The 15,384-nt window shown below is 33.1% G+C and overlaps 1 protein-coding gene across 1 annotated transcript in view; it reads right to left on the minus strand.

The window, feature by feature from the left end:
• LOC129218443 (DNA damage-regulated autophagy modulator protein 1-like) overlaps positions 1–15,384 on the minus strand; it is a 59,558-nt gene that overhangs the window by 23,997 nt on the left and 20,177 nt on the right. Inside the window, exon 2 of the mRNA XM_054852713.1 lies at positions 3,620–3,776. Within this exon, the coding sequence (XP_054708688.1) occupies positions 3,620–3,776 (157 nt within the window). The remainder of the gene's footprint in view (positions 1–3,619; positions 3,777–15,384) is intronic.

The raw sequence follows: 15,384 nt of genomic DNA on the forward strand, positions 1-15,384 counted from the left end.
TCCCTACTACGGTCGGCATTCATGTAAAATGTTTATTAGATGAAAACCAATAAGATTCGGCTTCAAAATTTGGATGCTGTGCTCTTCAAGTGGATACCCATATTCCATGGAGATTTCTTCAGGCAAAAAAGAAGGATCCCCTGATGTGCAATTAGGATCCAGAGTTGTAAATGATCTATTATCAGTTTTGACTGACACGTCTAAGCATGAAGTATACTTTGAGAACTTTTTTACATCATATGACTTACTCAGCTATCAAAAAAAAAGTGTACGAGCAACAGGAACAATTCGTGAAAACCGAACTGGCCATTGTCCACGGAAATCCAAAAAAGCCCTTTCTAAAGAAGATCGCGGAAATTTTGACTATCGATCTGATGGATCAGTGTACATGTGCAGCTGGAAAGATAATGCAGTGGTTACAGTAGCATCTAATTGTTATACACATGAGCCACTTGCATCTGTAAAATGTTACTCAAATGCGCAGAAATGCAAGATAGATGTGCCACAACCTCATCTTATCAAGAGATACAATGAAGGAATGGGGGGTGTGGACGTCTTGGATAAACTTTTAGGGAGCTACAGACCTCATTTGAGGAGTAAAAAATGGTGGTGGAATCTTTTTTGTAATGCGCTGAATATTTCAGTTGTAGCTAGTTGGTTACTTCATTATGATTTACACGAAGTCAAGATGAAGCATTTAGAGTTCCGAAGAGAAATAACTCACCTCCTTAGAAAAAAAGTACGAGTGGAAAGTCCTCCAGGGCCTCGTTGTCATTTACATAAACGGTCAAGAATGTCTGACGGACATTATATTGTATCTGCATCCCAAGGACGTTGCGCGGTGTGCAAAAAAATACGACTAAGAAATGTTTCCATTGCGACAAACGACTTCACCAGCAACGCTTCCTTTCATATGATGGGCATTATATATTTCAGTATTGGATTTTCTGAATTCTGATATGTACACAAATGCAATTTAAAATATTATTTTTTCCGCAATAAAGTATGCTAAGATAAAAACCGCATTCAAAACCTCTTAGTTTAAAAAAATTCTCTGAAAAAAAAAACTTCATGCAAAACGCCAATGTTCCAAAAATGGAACACACTGAAAATCATAGTAAAAAATTTTTTTCTGGAAATTTTATTTTATTTCTGTATTTACTAGACATAAATAGACATAATTTAAAAAAATTACTCAAATTTGATCATCCGTCAATAGTTCGGCGGTTAAACGGTTTAACGCATGTTAGTAGTGGAAGGTTTAGACAGATGACTAAAAAGTATGGTGTTTGAAAAATTTTACCGTTGTTCATGACTTCCATTTCTTGGGACTGTGGGGAAGGAAACGTGATTGTTCACAAGTTGTACTGGTGCACTCTAAATCCATTTTAACTTGTAATTGGACTCAATGTAACGCTAGATGCGTCGACAAATGCAAATCTACTTCAATGTGGTTTAAAATCGTTTAGAAATGTATCGGTAGAGAAGTCGCGAGTAATCCAAAATGGGTAGGATTGCTCATTGGTTTGTATACCAGTAGAGTCATTTCAACCGTATCAGCACACGACTACAGATCAGTAATGGAATGCTCTCTTAACTGTGTCCCGTCACAAAAATCAACAAATTTGAGATATATCCTGTTACCATTAATTTTAAAAACCAAAATCTTCCACAGCTATATATCGCCACGGCAATGCCACTAATCAGTGTTTCTAACGTTTGCTTTGCTGATAATATAACAGAAAAGAAATAGTTTTCAGGCACAAGTTTATGAATTACCTGCGCTTTGAACACTTAGTTTTCGCCACCAACCGTCCGAGAATCACCCACAAAAGCTTAATGCTCCTCAGAGCAATAAAAACTACTCAATTTTACAGATGTATGACTTGGGATAAACAATAATGTCACTCTTACTTTGTTTATGATGTTGCCTTAATTTGTTATACTGAGTGGAAATGTGAATGGCATCTTCGTTTTATTTCTTATATTCATAAAGATTCCGTTCGTAAGTACTCTTCAATTTATTTTTTGATTACATATGAGGCAGTGAGAAGCAAGGGGATGTAAGTGGACATTTTCAAGTTTTGAGTAAACCGCGTTTAAAGATAACATCCTAGGTAGGCTTTCATTGATTTTTTTTCTAAATCATGCTGTATAGCAGCAACTACTAGGGCTACTAGTACTATCTCTTGTCCCAAGACAGAGGAGAGATTCACCTACCATGTGTAGTGGTTATCTCCAAATTTTTCATTTTGCCACTTACATCCCTTTGCTTCTCACTGCCTCATATGTAGGGTAACGGCACCAGTAACAGACAAGGGTTCTGTAACAGACATTCATAAGTTTTGAATTAAATAATAAGAATTTTTGGCCGGGTAAAACTGATGTTGCTGTTTCCCATAAATACAGTGCAACCATCTAGTGTAATCAGAGTGAATTTTATTAGCAAGTTGGTAGAGTTACAAGGCAATGTTGTTGGGTTATGAACAGACACCACGAGGTCAGCTAGTGTTTCATGTTCGTTTGAATTAAATAAGGATTTTAGTTCTAAAAACAAAGAAATTTTCACTTTTTGAAGAGAAAAAGGGAGTTTTGTCCATTACTCATCCTTTTCTGATCCTATCTGGTACAGGGTATCATCAGACTTTTCGGTGTCTGTTACTGGGGGTTGGATCTTTTTTCGAAATTGAGCAAATAAAAACAGAATGAACTAATTTAGATCAACCAGAAGCAGCCAAACATTAGCTGAGATATAGTTGAATGAGAAAAAAATGGTTTAAAAACTCGAAATGCATTTAAAGGATCAGAAAATCGAGTTAACCTGAGAGTGATGTCTTAAGCATGTCTGTTACTGGTGCCGTTACCGTTAATGGAATGTCATTCTTAATCTCTTATTTAAAAGAATTCGACAAGCAAGGTGAACACTACATAAATCTAAGAAAAAATTACTACGTAATGGTGGCTCTTAAGCGTTGCTAACACACTTGCTGGCCAATGAATTAGAAGCCTTTGAGAGAAACTTCTTGTCTTACTCGCACTGTGCAAGGGTTTGGGGAGCATCATGATATGGAGCATGCTCTGCTGGCATGGAAGTGGTGCCTTGGAGTTCCTCTAGGGTAAACAAATAGGCATGCGATACCTAGATACTCGGGCAGATCAAGTACACCCCGCAATGTTGTATTTTTATCCTGATAGTGACGGGTGTTTCATGGACGATAATGCAACTGTATATCGTGCAAGAAGTGTTGAAAATTGGTTCGCTGAGTCTGAATTCCAACACCTTCGCTAGCCACCGCATATAACGGACCTTAACTCCATAGAAAATGTGTAGGATATGGTGGAAAGAGGCATCCGACGGCATTTTCTTATTCTGTCTAATTTACAAGATCTGAAAAGATGCATGGTATTCTTTGGATATAAACGCACTCCAGAAGCTTGTAGACTCGATGCCCAAATGAATCAGAGCTGTTATCCGGGCAAAAGGTAGGCCAAAAAATATTGATCTTGGGTTTCTAATTCATTGGCCAGTGAGTGTATTATATTTATGTTTCTTTGATTGACACATAGATAATATAAGCTTCCGGAAAAGATCAACATCATTGAAAATCGTAACACTTACCTTACAAATGGAAGAAAAGGATTTAAGGTCTTTGTGAATAAAATAATAAAATATGGCACGAAAATGGTTGCTAGCATCAGAGCACACATAATCATTGGCAGATAGCCGCCTCCGATGAATTTGTATTCTGTTATACTTTTCGTGGATGTTACTTGAACTGAAAAGAAACCAAAATAAATGTATAAACCGTCAATGTGAATTATTATTATTGTTGTTATTAAAATTATTATTATTTTGCAGTCACTTTTTTTAAGATTCGATGAGAGTGAAATTTTAACCTGTAACTTAAGTAGGTAGTGAAAGAGGATGGCTTTGGGATGTTACTCTATAGATTCTTTAGGCACATTTACTTTATTTCAAATTTAGAAGAGCAGCTGTATATGATAATCAGAAACTAGTAGACTCCAACTATTTATATAATTTTCTTCTTCTCCCTTTTTCATTTTTCTTTTTTTCTCCAATTTCAAATTCCGTTCAGTAATCATTAATGCAATATCGATTTTAAATAAGGAAATAAATTAGTAAAAATAAAATAAATAAGAAACTAAAATAAAACAAATAAAAACTAAATAATAATAATAATAATAAAATAAAAAATAAATAAACTTTCTTAAAGTTGAAGTGAGCTGGAAAATGAAAATAGAATTTCTTTCAGTAGGGGAAAATGGGGTAAAACCGGGAAGTCGGGAGCAAACCGGGTACCCCCTTCTAGCCCCTGTAAGTGATGCAATCACGTGGACAAGAGAGGATTTACCTTCCACCTTGATGAAAAAGTAGTGGCCATAAAATTAAAACGCACTAGACTCGCTTCTTTCGTTCCTGTGAAGAAAATTCTGTTTGAGTGGGTTTTGCTTAAAATTTTTGAACAAAACTAGACCGATTATACTGCAATCCTGTTTCTGCAACAGTAAAGGCATATAACTTTATTTATACAACATTTAATTACTTTCATTATTATTCTAAGTAATTGTTTGTAGCGTTCTGTATAGTCATATGACGGCATTTTTCATGAAAGCTGTATGTGCGGGGCAAAACCGGGTACTAACCGAGGGGCAAAACTGGGTACTACTTCCATACACTGAGAGCAAGATGCAGCCGAAAGAGAACAAGAGAAAAGGAAAAACTGTGTTTTTTTACGGGCTGCCCATACAAGCTTCATCTTCAGACAACACTAGAAGAAAAGAAAAAGAAAAATGATGGAAAGAAGACCAAAGATGGACGGAAGAAAAAACATCTGAGAGAAAGATAAAAGAATAAAAAAAAGGCAGCATTATAGATGCCAAAAAGGAACAGACAGAAAAAAAAAAAAAAGCGTCCAAGAAAAGAAAAACCGAAGAAGCAAATGAGGGTTAAGTTCAGTGAAGAGAAGGACAATACTGCCTGCATTTACTACAATGAGCTTTATTCCAACTCCAAGGGTGGTGAGAGATGGATCCAATGCATCCAATGTCGTCATTGGGCCCCATGAAAGCTGCTCTGGGGCCGAAGAGGAAGATAACTATTTTACTTGCGACTGGTGTCAATAGGCCTTATATTATAGCAAAAAAATAAAGGTAAAGACAGTTAAATTTACTGTCAACTCATCAATATGCGTCTTTTATACTTATTCTAGAATGTTATGACAATAGTTAACATATATGTCACTAAATAAAACTAGAATTTTGTGGAAACTTTTTAAAAAGTTTATTTTCCTATAGCAATAACATGTCTACCCGGTTTTACCCCACTAGTGGGGCAAAACCGGATAAAATGACTTTTTTTTTTTGCAAAAAAGTTGATGAAAAAAAAAACACTTATGGTTTTGAAACTGTGGTTGCATTAATAGATAAGTAGTCATACTTTTACAAAATTTTGTTCCTTTATGCTAAAAGCTGTGATTTCTGGAAGCCTGCAAACCTTAGGGTCCCGGTTTTACCCCACTTTCCCCTATTTACTGCGCGTAAATTTTGTCCATTTTTTTTTCTTTTGAGCATACCTACTTCTTGTTATTCTATGAAAATTAAAATGTACTGTTTGAACAGGGGTGAGGCATTTTTTTTTTCCAAAATTTATTATCGTTTAGGCTCATTTGACTGAAAATATTTTGTCGATTTTTCAGTTTATTCGCAGTGTTTTGAAATGGTTTTTAACCATAAACCTTACTTAAATTAAAACATGAATTTTAAAAAAAAAACCTTTATAATTTAAACATCAAGTTAAAGCCAAAAAACTTATTAAGAGGTTTTTAAAAAATCAAGCATTTGAGGGTTGAAATCAATTAAAACCTACTTCCAGAAGAAAAAAAAAGATAAAATGGCGCTTCAAATTGTTTTGTCTCGTTGAATCTTCAGTTTTTCATAACAATGCCCTATTTTTTTTATGAAAGTCATTTTTGCATTTGATATAGGATTGGCTGTGCGCTGAGCGTGGGGAAAGGAGTCCTATCTGCTGATAAATTTCACATACTCTCCATTTAGTCAATTTCTTTGACCTCCGAGTCATTTATTTTTTAATAAATGTGACATTGCACTACTTGAAAATTGTTGTCTCACGTGATACACTGATAGACAAAGGTATACTCATAATATTTTCATTTTTGTTTTAATCATGATTTATTTCAGTTTAACCTTTTTTTTTTTCATTTTAATAGAAATGAATAATTGCGAAGAAAAAAAAAACAGCTCTTAATTCAGCGTGACTTATCAACTAAAAAAAAAAAAAATTTCAATTAAAAAATACATCAATTTTAATATTTCATCTTTTCGTGAAACCTGAATAAAAGTATAACCTCAAAAGTGAAATTCTGAATTGTGGTACAGCTTTTTTGGAATAAGTTAATTTAAAGCCAAAATATGAGCTAATGTTACCATTTGTGATCTTTGGTTGCTTTATTTTTCAAAATTAATGATAAACAATAGAATAAACGCCTGGTCAAAACTGTTAACTCAAGAAATTTTTACTTTATAATAATTTAGGCCAGTTAAAGGTCACTTTGCTTAAGTAAAGATGAATAACTGAAAAAATAGTTATAATAGTTTAATTAATTTAAAGAAGGCTTTTATAATGGTTTTCAGTTTCGCTCTTTGATTCCTTTGCGGAAATATTTTGATAGTTGAGAGATTCGCGATTAAAAAGTTAAAAGGTGGTGGAAGGAGGGTGAAATTTTAGGAATATAGGCATTTTTGACGCCAAATTAAAGAAATGCAAAAAAAAAAAAAGTCAAATAATCTAATATAGAAAAATCTCATGTCGTGGTGTTTGTGTTTGAACTCCTCCGAAACGGCTCGACCGATTTTTATGAATTTTTTTATGTGTATTTGGCAGATATGAGAATAGGTCGTAAAGTATACATCATATAGACAGGTAATTAGTGTGTCTCTATCTAGAATTGTTTTGGATACCAAATGCCAAAATGACGCGATGCTCTGACAAAACGTAGGAAAGCTCTCAAGGATTTAAAACTTTTGACATTATTTACTTTTACTTTTCATTAGCAAGGGCTCTTTTTACAAAGTCTCTTTTGGTTTTAATCTTGTTGTAAAAATCCTCACAAACTAATCCAATATTAATTTTTCAAGTTAATGATACAAAAGGCAAAGTAATTATCCTAGATAATACTTTCCAGCTAATTATTTTTAGACGTTTTTGGTCATCTGTAATTAAATTTATCTTTTTCCGGGACATGAAGTAAACCGGGCGGGACACCGGGATTTCGTCTGAAAACCGGGACGTCTGGCAAGCCTATGTATTTTCTCAATGCAAAACAAAGATATTTTTGAAAAATATTTTGAAAAGGAAATACTGCGAAACACATACAAATGAAACATTTTTCTTGTCAATTGATAACACGCATTAAATAATTCATTCAACGTGTTGATGAAGGGATAAGAATATCCCAGTTGAGTAATCATTTTACAGAAAGAAGTCCTTAAACAAGAAGACATCTACAAGTTTGTGAAATCTAAAACATACGATCTCGGAGGAAAATTGTTAAATACTTCCTTTAAGTTTATGTTGCAATATTTCGTTCATGCTTTCGTACAAGGGACCAACTAAAATGGAAATTTGAATGCGCGAGACGTATAAATGAAATTCCTCTTGCTCTTTTTGATCAAATTACCTTTACAGGTAAGAATAACTAAACGATAAAATGCAGAATAGCAACTTTCACAATAGCGTCTTTGTCCTTCGAAATTAATTTTCGAGTTGTTTCAAGGATTTTGGAACGTTCTGGTAGTATTTTTGTCGTATTAGGGGTTATTTCTGACACTTTAGTGACTTCCATTTTAAGTAAAATCATTAATTTTGACCCTTTGATCATTTTTGAGGTATGAAGTCACAACAAGACTGAAAATAAAAATTTCCCCTTTACGTTCAGACAAATCACAGGACAAAAGATTCACATTCGACATCGTTTTTCAGCAGTGTTTTAATTCCCGGGAAACGTTGAAAAGTAACATTAAGAAGTTTCACATGCAATTAATTTTATGCTCATTCCATTCTTGGTGGAGGGAGTTTTAGGTTTCTTCTTGCTAACTATGTTGTGTAGGGAAATGTGGGGCAAAGAAAAATGGAGAAGTATTTACTCTGCTTTTAGCCCCCCCCCCCCTTCCTAGTAATATTTTAATTTTGCTGTAACACATTTGGTCTATTCCAGTCAAAAAAAAACTTACCTCTGAAAATCAAAGGATATGATGGTACAAACAGTTTTCAAAAATTGATACTTAAATTGCAGTATTGTGCTGTAATTCAAAAATAATTTTCCTCTTTATTAAATGATAAAATTCTTGCTATTAACATTTTAAATATTAATTGAGACCTACTGATATTCGGTGCAGTATTAAACTTATTGTTTGATATTAAGCTTATTTGTATTTTAAATGCTTTGTACAGTTAGTCCAGTGCACGTAGGGCAAAGTGGATGGTGGAAAGCAAAATAGACAATTTTATTTACTTATTCAATCCTTTATCAAATCACTTACGTATTTATTAATTATTTCATTTGCATTCCATCATTTAATTATTCCTTTAATCATTCATTCATTCACTTATTTTCTTATTCATTCACTATTTTATTCATTCATTTATTTTTTCTCATATATTAATTAACTTATTTGTTTATTACTTCATTTCCTTTTCATTTATTCATTCATTATTTTACTTACTCAATTATTTTATGAAAAATATCTTTATCAATCGAATGAAAAATGTCATTAGAAAAAATTTTATTTTTCACTTTGACCCATGAGAAAAAGAAGTGAAAAATTTCCATCGTTTTCGAAGATACAAATTTACTGCCAAAAATAAAAAAAAAATGTATCAATGCAAATTTTATTTCAAAATACATAAATTTCTTTTTTTTATGTACCGTAATTTTCAGAACAGATTTTCGAGTTGTTCGTTTTGAAAAAAGTAAATTATATTAACTATTTCACTTTGCCCCACATTCACCTGGAAACAAAAGTTCAATGTAAAAAAATCATCTTATAACTAAAAGATGTCTCTGATTCAGAGATGTAGAAATGAAAGTTGATTTACATTATTCTTTCAATACCATAGGTAAAAACTTTTGAAAATCGACGAGCAACCGAAAAGGACGCATGAAAGAATTAACATATAGTAAAAGCAGAGTATTATAGTAGAGAGACAACTGTGTGATATGTAGCACGAAACGACCATAAACAGGCGAATTTTAGTTTAGCTAGCTCCTACTACGTTAGGGTTACTAAGTTAGCTTAGATTCGTCTGATGGCAATGGCAATATGGATAGACATTTTTATACAGGTTTGTACATCTGACAAACTGAAAAATTTTTTTGTTCCTATGTTGTACCTCTATTTTTATGTTGAATATTATAAAATCAGAATCGGCTAACATAATAATGCACTAAAACACTGGTTTGTCAACAATATTTTAGGATGCTGAAGCTATTTTCCAAAGGAAAAAAATTTAGTTTAATTTTCTCACGAAATCCATCTTTAATATTTTCCATTAGTATGCTACATCTCCCTTATCTGTACGAGACACTTTAGAAGCTTTACCAGGTCATTGTAACAGCTCTTTTAAAGAGCATTGCCCTATTAAACAATGCCTTCAAGGTCCAGTTGGAAAACGCAAGTCGAGGCAAAACTTTAGTTTCCTTAAAAATTTCTCACCCTTATCGTTTCTAATGCCTTGAAGACACGGCAATATTATTTGACCTTGCTTATCATTAATCATTAAACTTTCGTGATGAAGGTTTGTGCCTCATGTAATCGTTTATTGTCTTTCACGTAAATGTAATAAAAACAATAATATTTAACCGACGTTTTTTGGGTTCAAAGATATGTACACGCATTTATACGAGAACATAAGGGTGAATATACGTTAAATGAATTTTTTACGTTCCCCAAGAAAAAAATTCCTGTTATTAGTTTAATATTCATTATTTCACTAGTAGCCGTTATTTTTGTGTTTGTAAAGATAAAGGCCAGAATATATTTGAACCTTTTTGAGTTTTATAGGCACCAGGGGAAAATGTGCTGTCAAGGGCACAAAAACTGACAGAAGAGTTCAGTCAGAAAAGTGACAAAATCACGCATAACCTATAAAAACAGCATTACGCGTTCTTTTTACCAGAACTTAAACTTAATCCGTGAGAATGTTTGCACACAATAAACATTGAATTTTAAAAAGGGGCATAAGGGTAACGGTAAAATTTAAAATCATATATTCACCAGTGGGATTACTGCAGCAACTGGCACAAGCACGCTTCGTGGTAGTGCATAGAGATTTGATGCGTTATTTTAATTTTGTAAAACGCCGTTAGCATTCTCTTAACTTTAATCTGTATTATTTATTTAATCTATCAAAGACATTCTTTGGCAGTTTTAATGCTAAATTGCAGTCTTTCTGACATGAAAATATATATTTTTTTCAATTAATAAATATTTTTACAATATGTTTTGATGTTTATTTAGGTGTATGATTATATGGTAAAATACTTTGCGGAAGGTTATTTAAAAAAGAACGTTGAACGTGTTTGTTTAAAAAGTATAAAAAAGGCAAGCCCGGCAAACACTCCCCCCCCTCCCAATATACATTTACAACTATTTTCAGCTATTAATTCTAAAATGAAACAAAGAGTTGATTGTGTGAGCCAAGAAAAAAAAAAAAAAAAACGATATTCTTTAGTGATTAAGCATGTCATAAAAATTATTAACAATAATTAGTTTTACCTAGAAATTTTCTATGCACCATTGGAACTCAATAAGCGTGGGTGAATTATAATTGTAAAAACAAGTTGTAAAATGGGAAAATTCATTAAGTGGAAAAACAAGATAGAAAAAAAATACAGTCAATGCAAATGGTTATGTTACTATAAGCTAACAGAAGTATAATACTAAGAAATAGCGTATATCTTAAAAATGTAAACCCAGAAAAGTGCAAGTAAAAGGGGGGGGGGGATCAAGAAAAGATCAAGCAGTACCTCACCCTGGAGAGAAAGAAGTTTTTAATAGTGAAGTTTTTTGTAGCGAGTATAGGGATTAGCCAAAAACTCTAAAAAGTACCTTATTAGCTTTGGCCTTTGATTTTGTGCTAATCACGTTGAACTAGCTTTTTTACTAATTTTAGTACCAGGTGCCTGATGAAACCGGATTTTTATTAGCTGCTACTGATTTCTATGTATATATAAACACAGTCAAAGTGTATATATCACTCGCTTTTTTTCTCTCAGTAATAGTTAATTGAAGATGTTGTTGTAACATGAAATATGGTTCATATTATGTAAGAGCATTCAAGTGTCGTACAAACAAAAGAAAGGTTATTTTTTCACTATTTCTTTCAACACAGGACTTAATCTGCAACACACCTGAATGACATCATCAAAAATGCAATTAAACCTTTTCTTAATTTGAATTTCACTGCTTTGGAAAGCACAACCAGTCTGCCCCTATGACATGGAGCAAAATCTGGAATGTGCTGATGGAAACAAAAGATAAAACTGGTGCCAGATAGTGGGAATCCAGTTTCCCAGATGACTTGCGACAGTATTTAAGATCTTGAAATTGGATTTCTACTTTACAACAGGAGCCGTCAACGTTCAAATGTGTATTGGCATTCTGTACAAGAATTTGCCTTCCTACTATCCGAGAGTATTTTCAGCTATTTTACATCTGCATATTTAGGATGATACTGCTGTATGTAATAGGGCCAAACTGGCAAGTAATACAATGAAGCTGTTTCCTACGTATTAAGCTTTAATTTACCTACTCATTTAGTTGAAATATAATTTCCATTTCACCATCAATATCTTTTCTTTCGAAGTAGAATCGAGGAATGGACAGGGATTAAATGAGTCATTTAAGTCTCATTAGTACGTTTTAGCATGTTTAAGTTGCATTGAAATAACAGCTGAAAATACAATGAAAAGTTAAGTCATTTTTAATCAGATATGTCCCATAGAATTATTTGAAACGACCAGCAGGCCATTCAGCCTCCAGTATTTGGAAAGGACGCTGTGTGAGTTGTGGTGGAGGGGACGGAGGTAGAAGTGGTATCGATGGATATCACCATGCGTGCAGTGCCAATTACACTTGTAGCGATGGCATGGTGTGGTTAACATCATCATGTGGTATTAAGGAGTATATTAACAATGGTGGTTTTTTGATTACTGCAGAGCAAGAATTTCTCGTACAGTTTCAATTTGGCTGATATAATAATGTTCAAGATAGAAATAAAAAAAAATTTTAGTATTGAACTTTTAGAGCCACATGTACTGCACTGAAAACAAAAAAACGCCTGACTGACTTCAGACCGTTACAATGCTGAAAACCAGGGCACTAGTGATGGCAGCCATGATCTAGGGATCTCCAAAGCGCCTAATACACAAACATGGTGATACTCGGCAATTTCCTGATAGGGATGAAAGAAAAATCGTACTAAGTGACCTTTACTACTTAAATACAATGCTCTAGCCGAACAGGACGATAACGGCCGAGTTGGAACAGAATGCGAAAATCTTGCTAAGTAATAATCGAAAAATCACCATTGTAAATATACTGCTCCGCAACGTGTAACGATGCTCACTGCACCATGCTAATACTGCCACCAGTGATGACATTTATGATCTAGGAAACTCCAAAGCGCTTAGCACACAAACATGGTGATGCTCGGCGATTTCCTGATAGGGATGAAAGAAAAATCGTACTAAGTGACCTTTACTACGTAAATGCAATTCTGTAGCCAAACAAGATGATGTCGGCCGAGTTGGAACAAAATGCTAAAATCTTGCTGAGTAGTAATCGAAAAATCACCATTGTGAATAGGCTATTCCACAACGTGTAACGAAGCTCACCGCACCATGCTATTGCTGCTTGCTGTTACTGTAAATGGCACGAAAAGTACTATCTTTCGATACTATTTCCACCGCCGTATACCTACTTACCACAAATCACACAGTGCACTCTCCAAATACTGGAGATTGATAAGCAGCACTCTATATATGTCCCGATGTTGGCGAAAGGGTGAAACTGCAAGAGATTATTACGTAATGGACAAATGCTCATGAAATCAACGGTTTGTCGGTATGGAAACCATTTGGATCTGATTCCCTTCGAAAGCTGTTGGAATAGGACTGGCAGAACAGTCATGCCAAAAATTATGTCAACGATATTTTTACACCCCTAGAAGTCACCAATTCGTGTATGGCGACTCGAACGAAGTAAAAAATGCGTTCAAAGACTTCTACTTACAGACTCTCCTACTTACCTCTCTTACTCTACTGATGTGAAGCCATAAGTTAAATGTGTACTTATGTTTTGTCTATGTTTCAAAATTATTTGCATAAAACTGTTCACGATTTTTTAAAAATTTGATTTATTTTCAAATAATAATAAAACAAATTAAAGCATTTTTTTTTGGAAATCTCTCCTTCCAATTGTCAACAAAATTTGTAATGATGACGTGGAAGTCCCAATATTGGAGAGCTGTTGTCCTGAGATTCAAATAAAACAAACTTCTTTATGTCGTTTTTAAGATGTACCTCATTTGTTTAATTTCCTAAGTGTATGTGTCTGGAACCAGTTTGTTCTAGACACATACACTTCGTACCATATATAGAAAACTAGGTCAACTTAAAAGTAATATCAAACAAATTCATTGCATTTGCGCCACACCACCCTTTCCGTAAACAGAAAATATATTATTGAATTTGTGTTTTTAAAGTCTATTTTCAGAATAAGTTGTTTATACCGTGATATATTTTTTTAAAGCAGTTTACTGTTCTCTTGATTAAATAAAAAATCTTTTGGATTGAAAACACATTTGAAAGATAATATTTTTGACCTACATACACTATGCTTTAAGGTATTTCGATCAATATTGTCTGCATTATTGCAAAAGGCGAAACGTTTTTTTTTTTTGGAAAAGTTGCTTTCCAGCACATAAAATTTAAGAGAAATGAGGATTTGAAAGAAAGTAGTTAAATAATTAGTTTGAAATATTTGTGAAAATATTTAGTTTATTCTATGCCATTCATTGGCTTGAGCACTTACTGTTTTTCCGTGGGAAAAAGAAGAAAAAAAAAAAACGAAAACTCGTGATTAGTGACGTACTCTTGTCAGATTCTTCCTTCAATTATTCACACCTTTATATGTGGTTCAATATGTTATTTCTATAAATACAAGAGTTTTCTAGAGCTAACTTAACTTTTCTAAAAACTAATCATCGAAACCTCTGTTTTCATTTTAGCGAGAGTTCTACTTAAAAATCTGAAAACGAAATATGTATTGGCAAGGTATGTTTATAATTATTACTATTTTTCATCTTTCGCATTTATAAAATTCACTTATTAGAAACAAACTTGACTATGAGGATTATCCTTTTTATTCTTGGTAGTGAATGTTCAGTTAACATAAAATATAGGGTCTGGTGGGGTAAAGTGGTCATAAAATCGTGGGTTTTCAACTTTGGTGGGTAATAATATACAACAAATTATTTAAACAATACAACTTTTTTTGTTGTTATTTTACATTGCATTTTTAAAGAACGCAGTACATTGAAGTTTAGAAGAAAAAAATTGATTTAATTAGTTTTATAACACTTTCTTTTCCCTTTGTATTTATGACCACTTTACCCCATGGGATGGGGGAAAGTGGTCATAGCATGGGGTAAAGTGGTCATAGTTAAAAATAAATGCAAAACCATATTAAATAACCCTAATATTTGTATTTTTCAGTTATTTTTATGGTTACAAGTATATGCACTACTATATGTGTGTATACACGAGTATATCGTGTAAACACGAGTAAACAAGTTCATATATGAGTAGATACATGTATACATCAGATACATGCAACCACGTGCCTACTTAAGTATATACGTGTATACACGAGTATGTAAGCATGTATACGTGATTACCTAAAGGAGTGTTGACGTGTCTACACGAGTATATATGTGTCATGTTTATATACAGTGGTGGACAAAATTATAGACTCAATTTTTTTTCTTTTGTTTCAATTACAACATGACTCAGTTTAAATTATTTTCATTGAAGTAAAGATGAATAGTTGAAGAAATAGTTCTAAATTTAGTACATCTTATCAATTAAATTAAAAAATCCATAAAATTAGAAAATTTGCAAATTTGATATTTTATCATTACGTGAAACCTGGACAAAAGTATAAACTCAAAGGTAAAAAATCCAGGATTACGAGAAAGTTTCGTTCGAAAATGTTAATTTAATGCCATAGAATGAATAAATGTTGCCATCAGTGATTGCTAAAAGTTTTGTTTTTGGAAATTTA

The sequence above is a fragment of the Uloborus diversus genome, chromosome 3 (genome assembly GCF_026930045.1).
Source record: "Uloborus diversus isolate 005 chromosome 3, Udiv.v.3.1, whole genome shotgun sequence".
NCBI lineage: Eukaryota > Metazoa > Arthropoda > Arachnida > Araneae > Uloboridae > Uloborus > Uloborus diversus.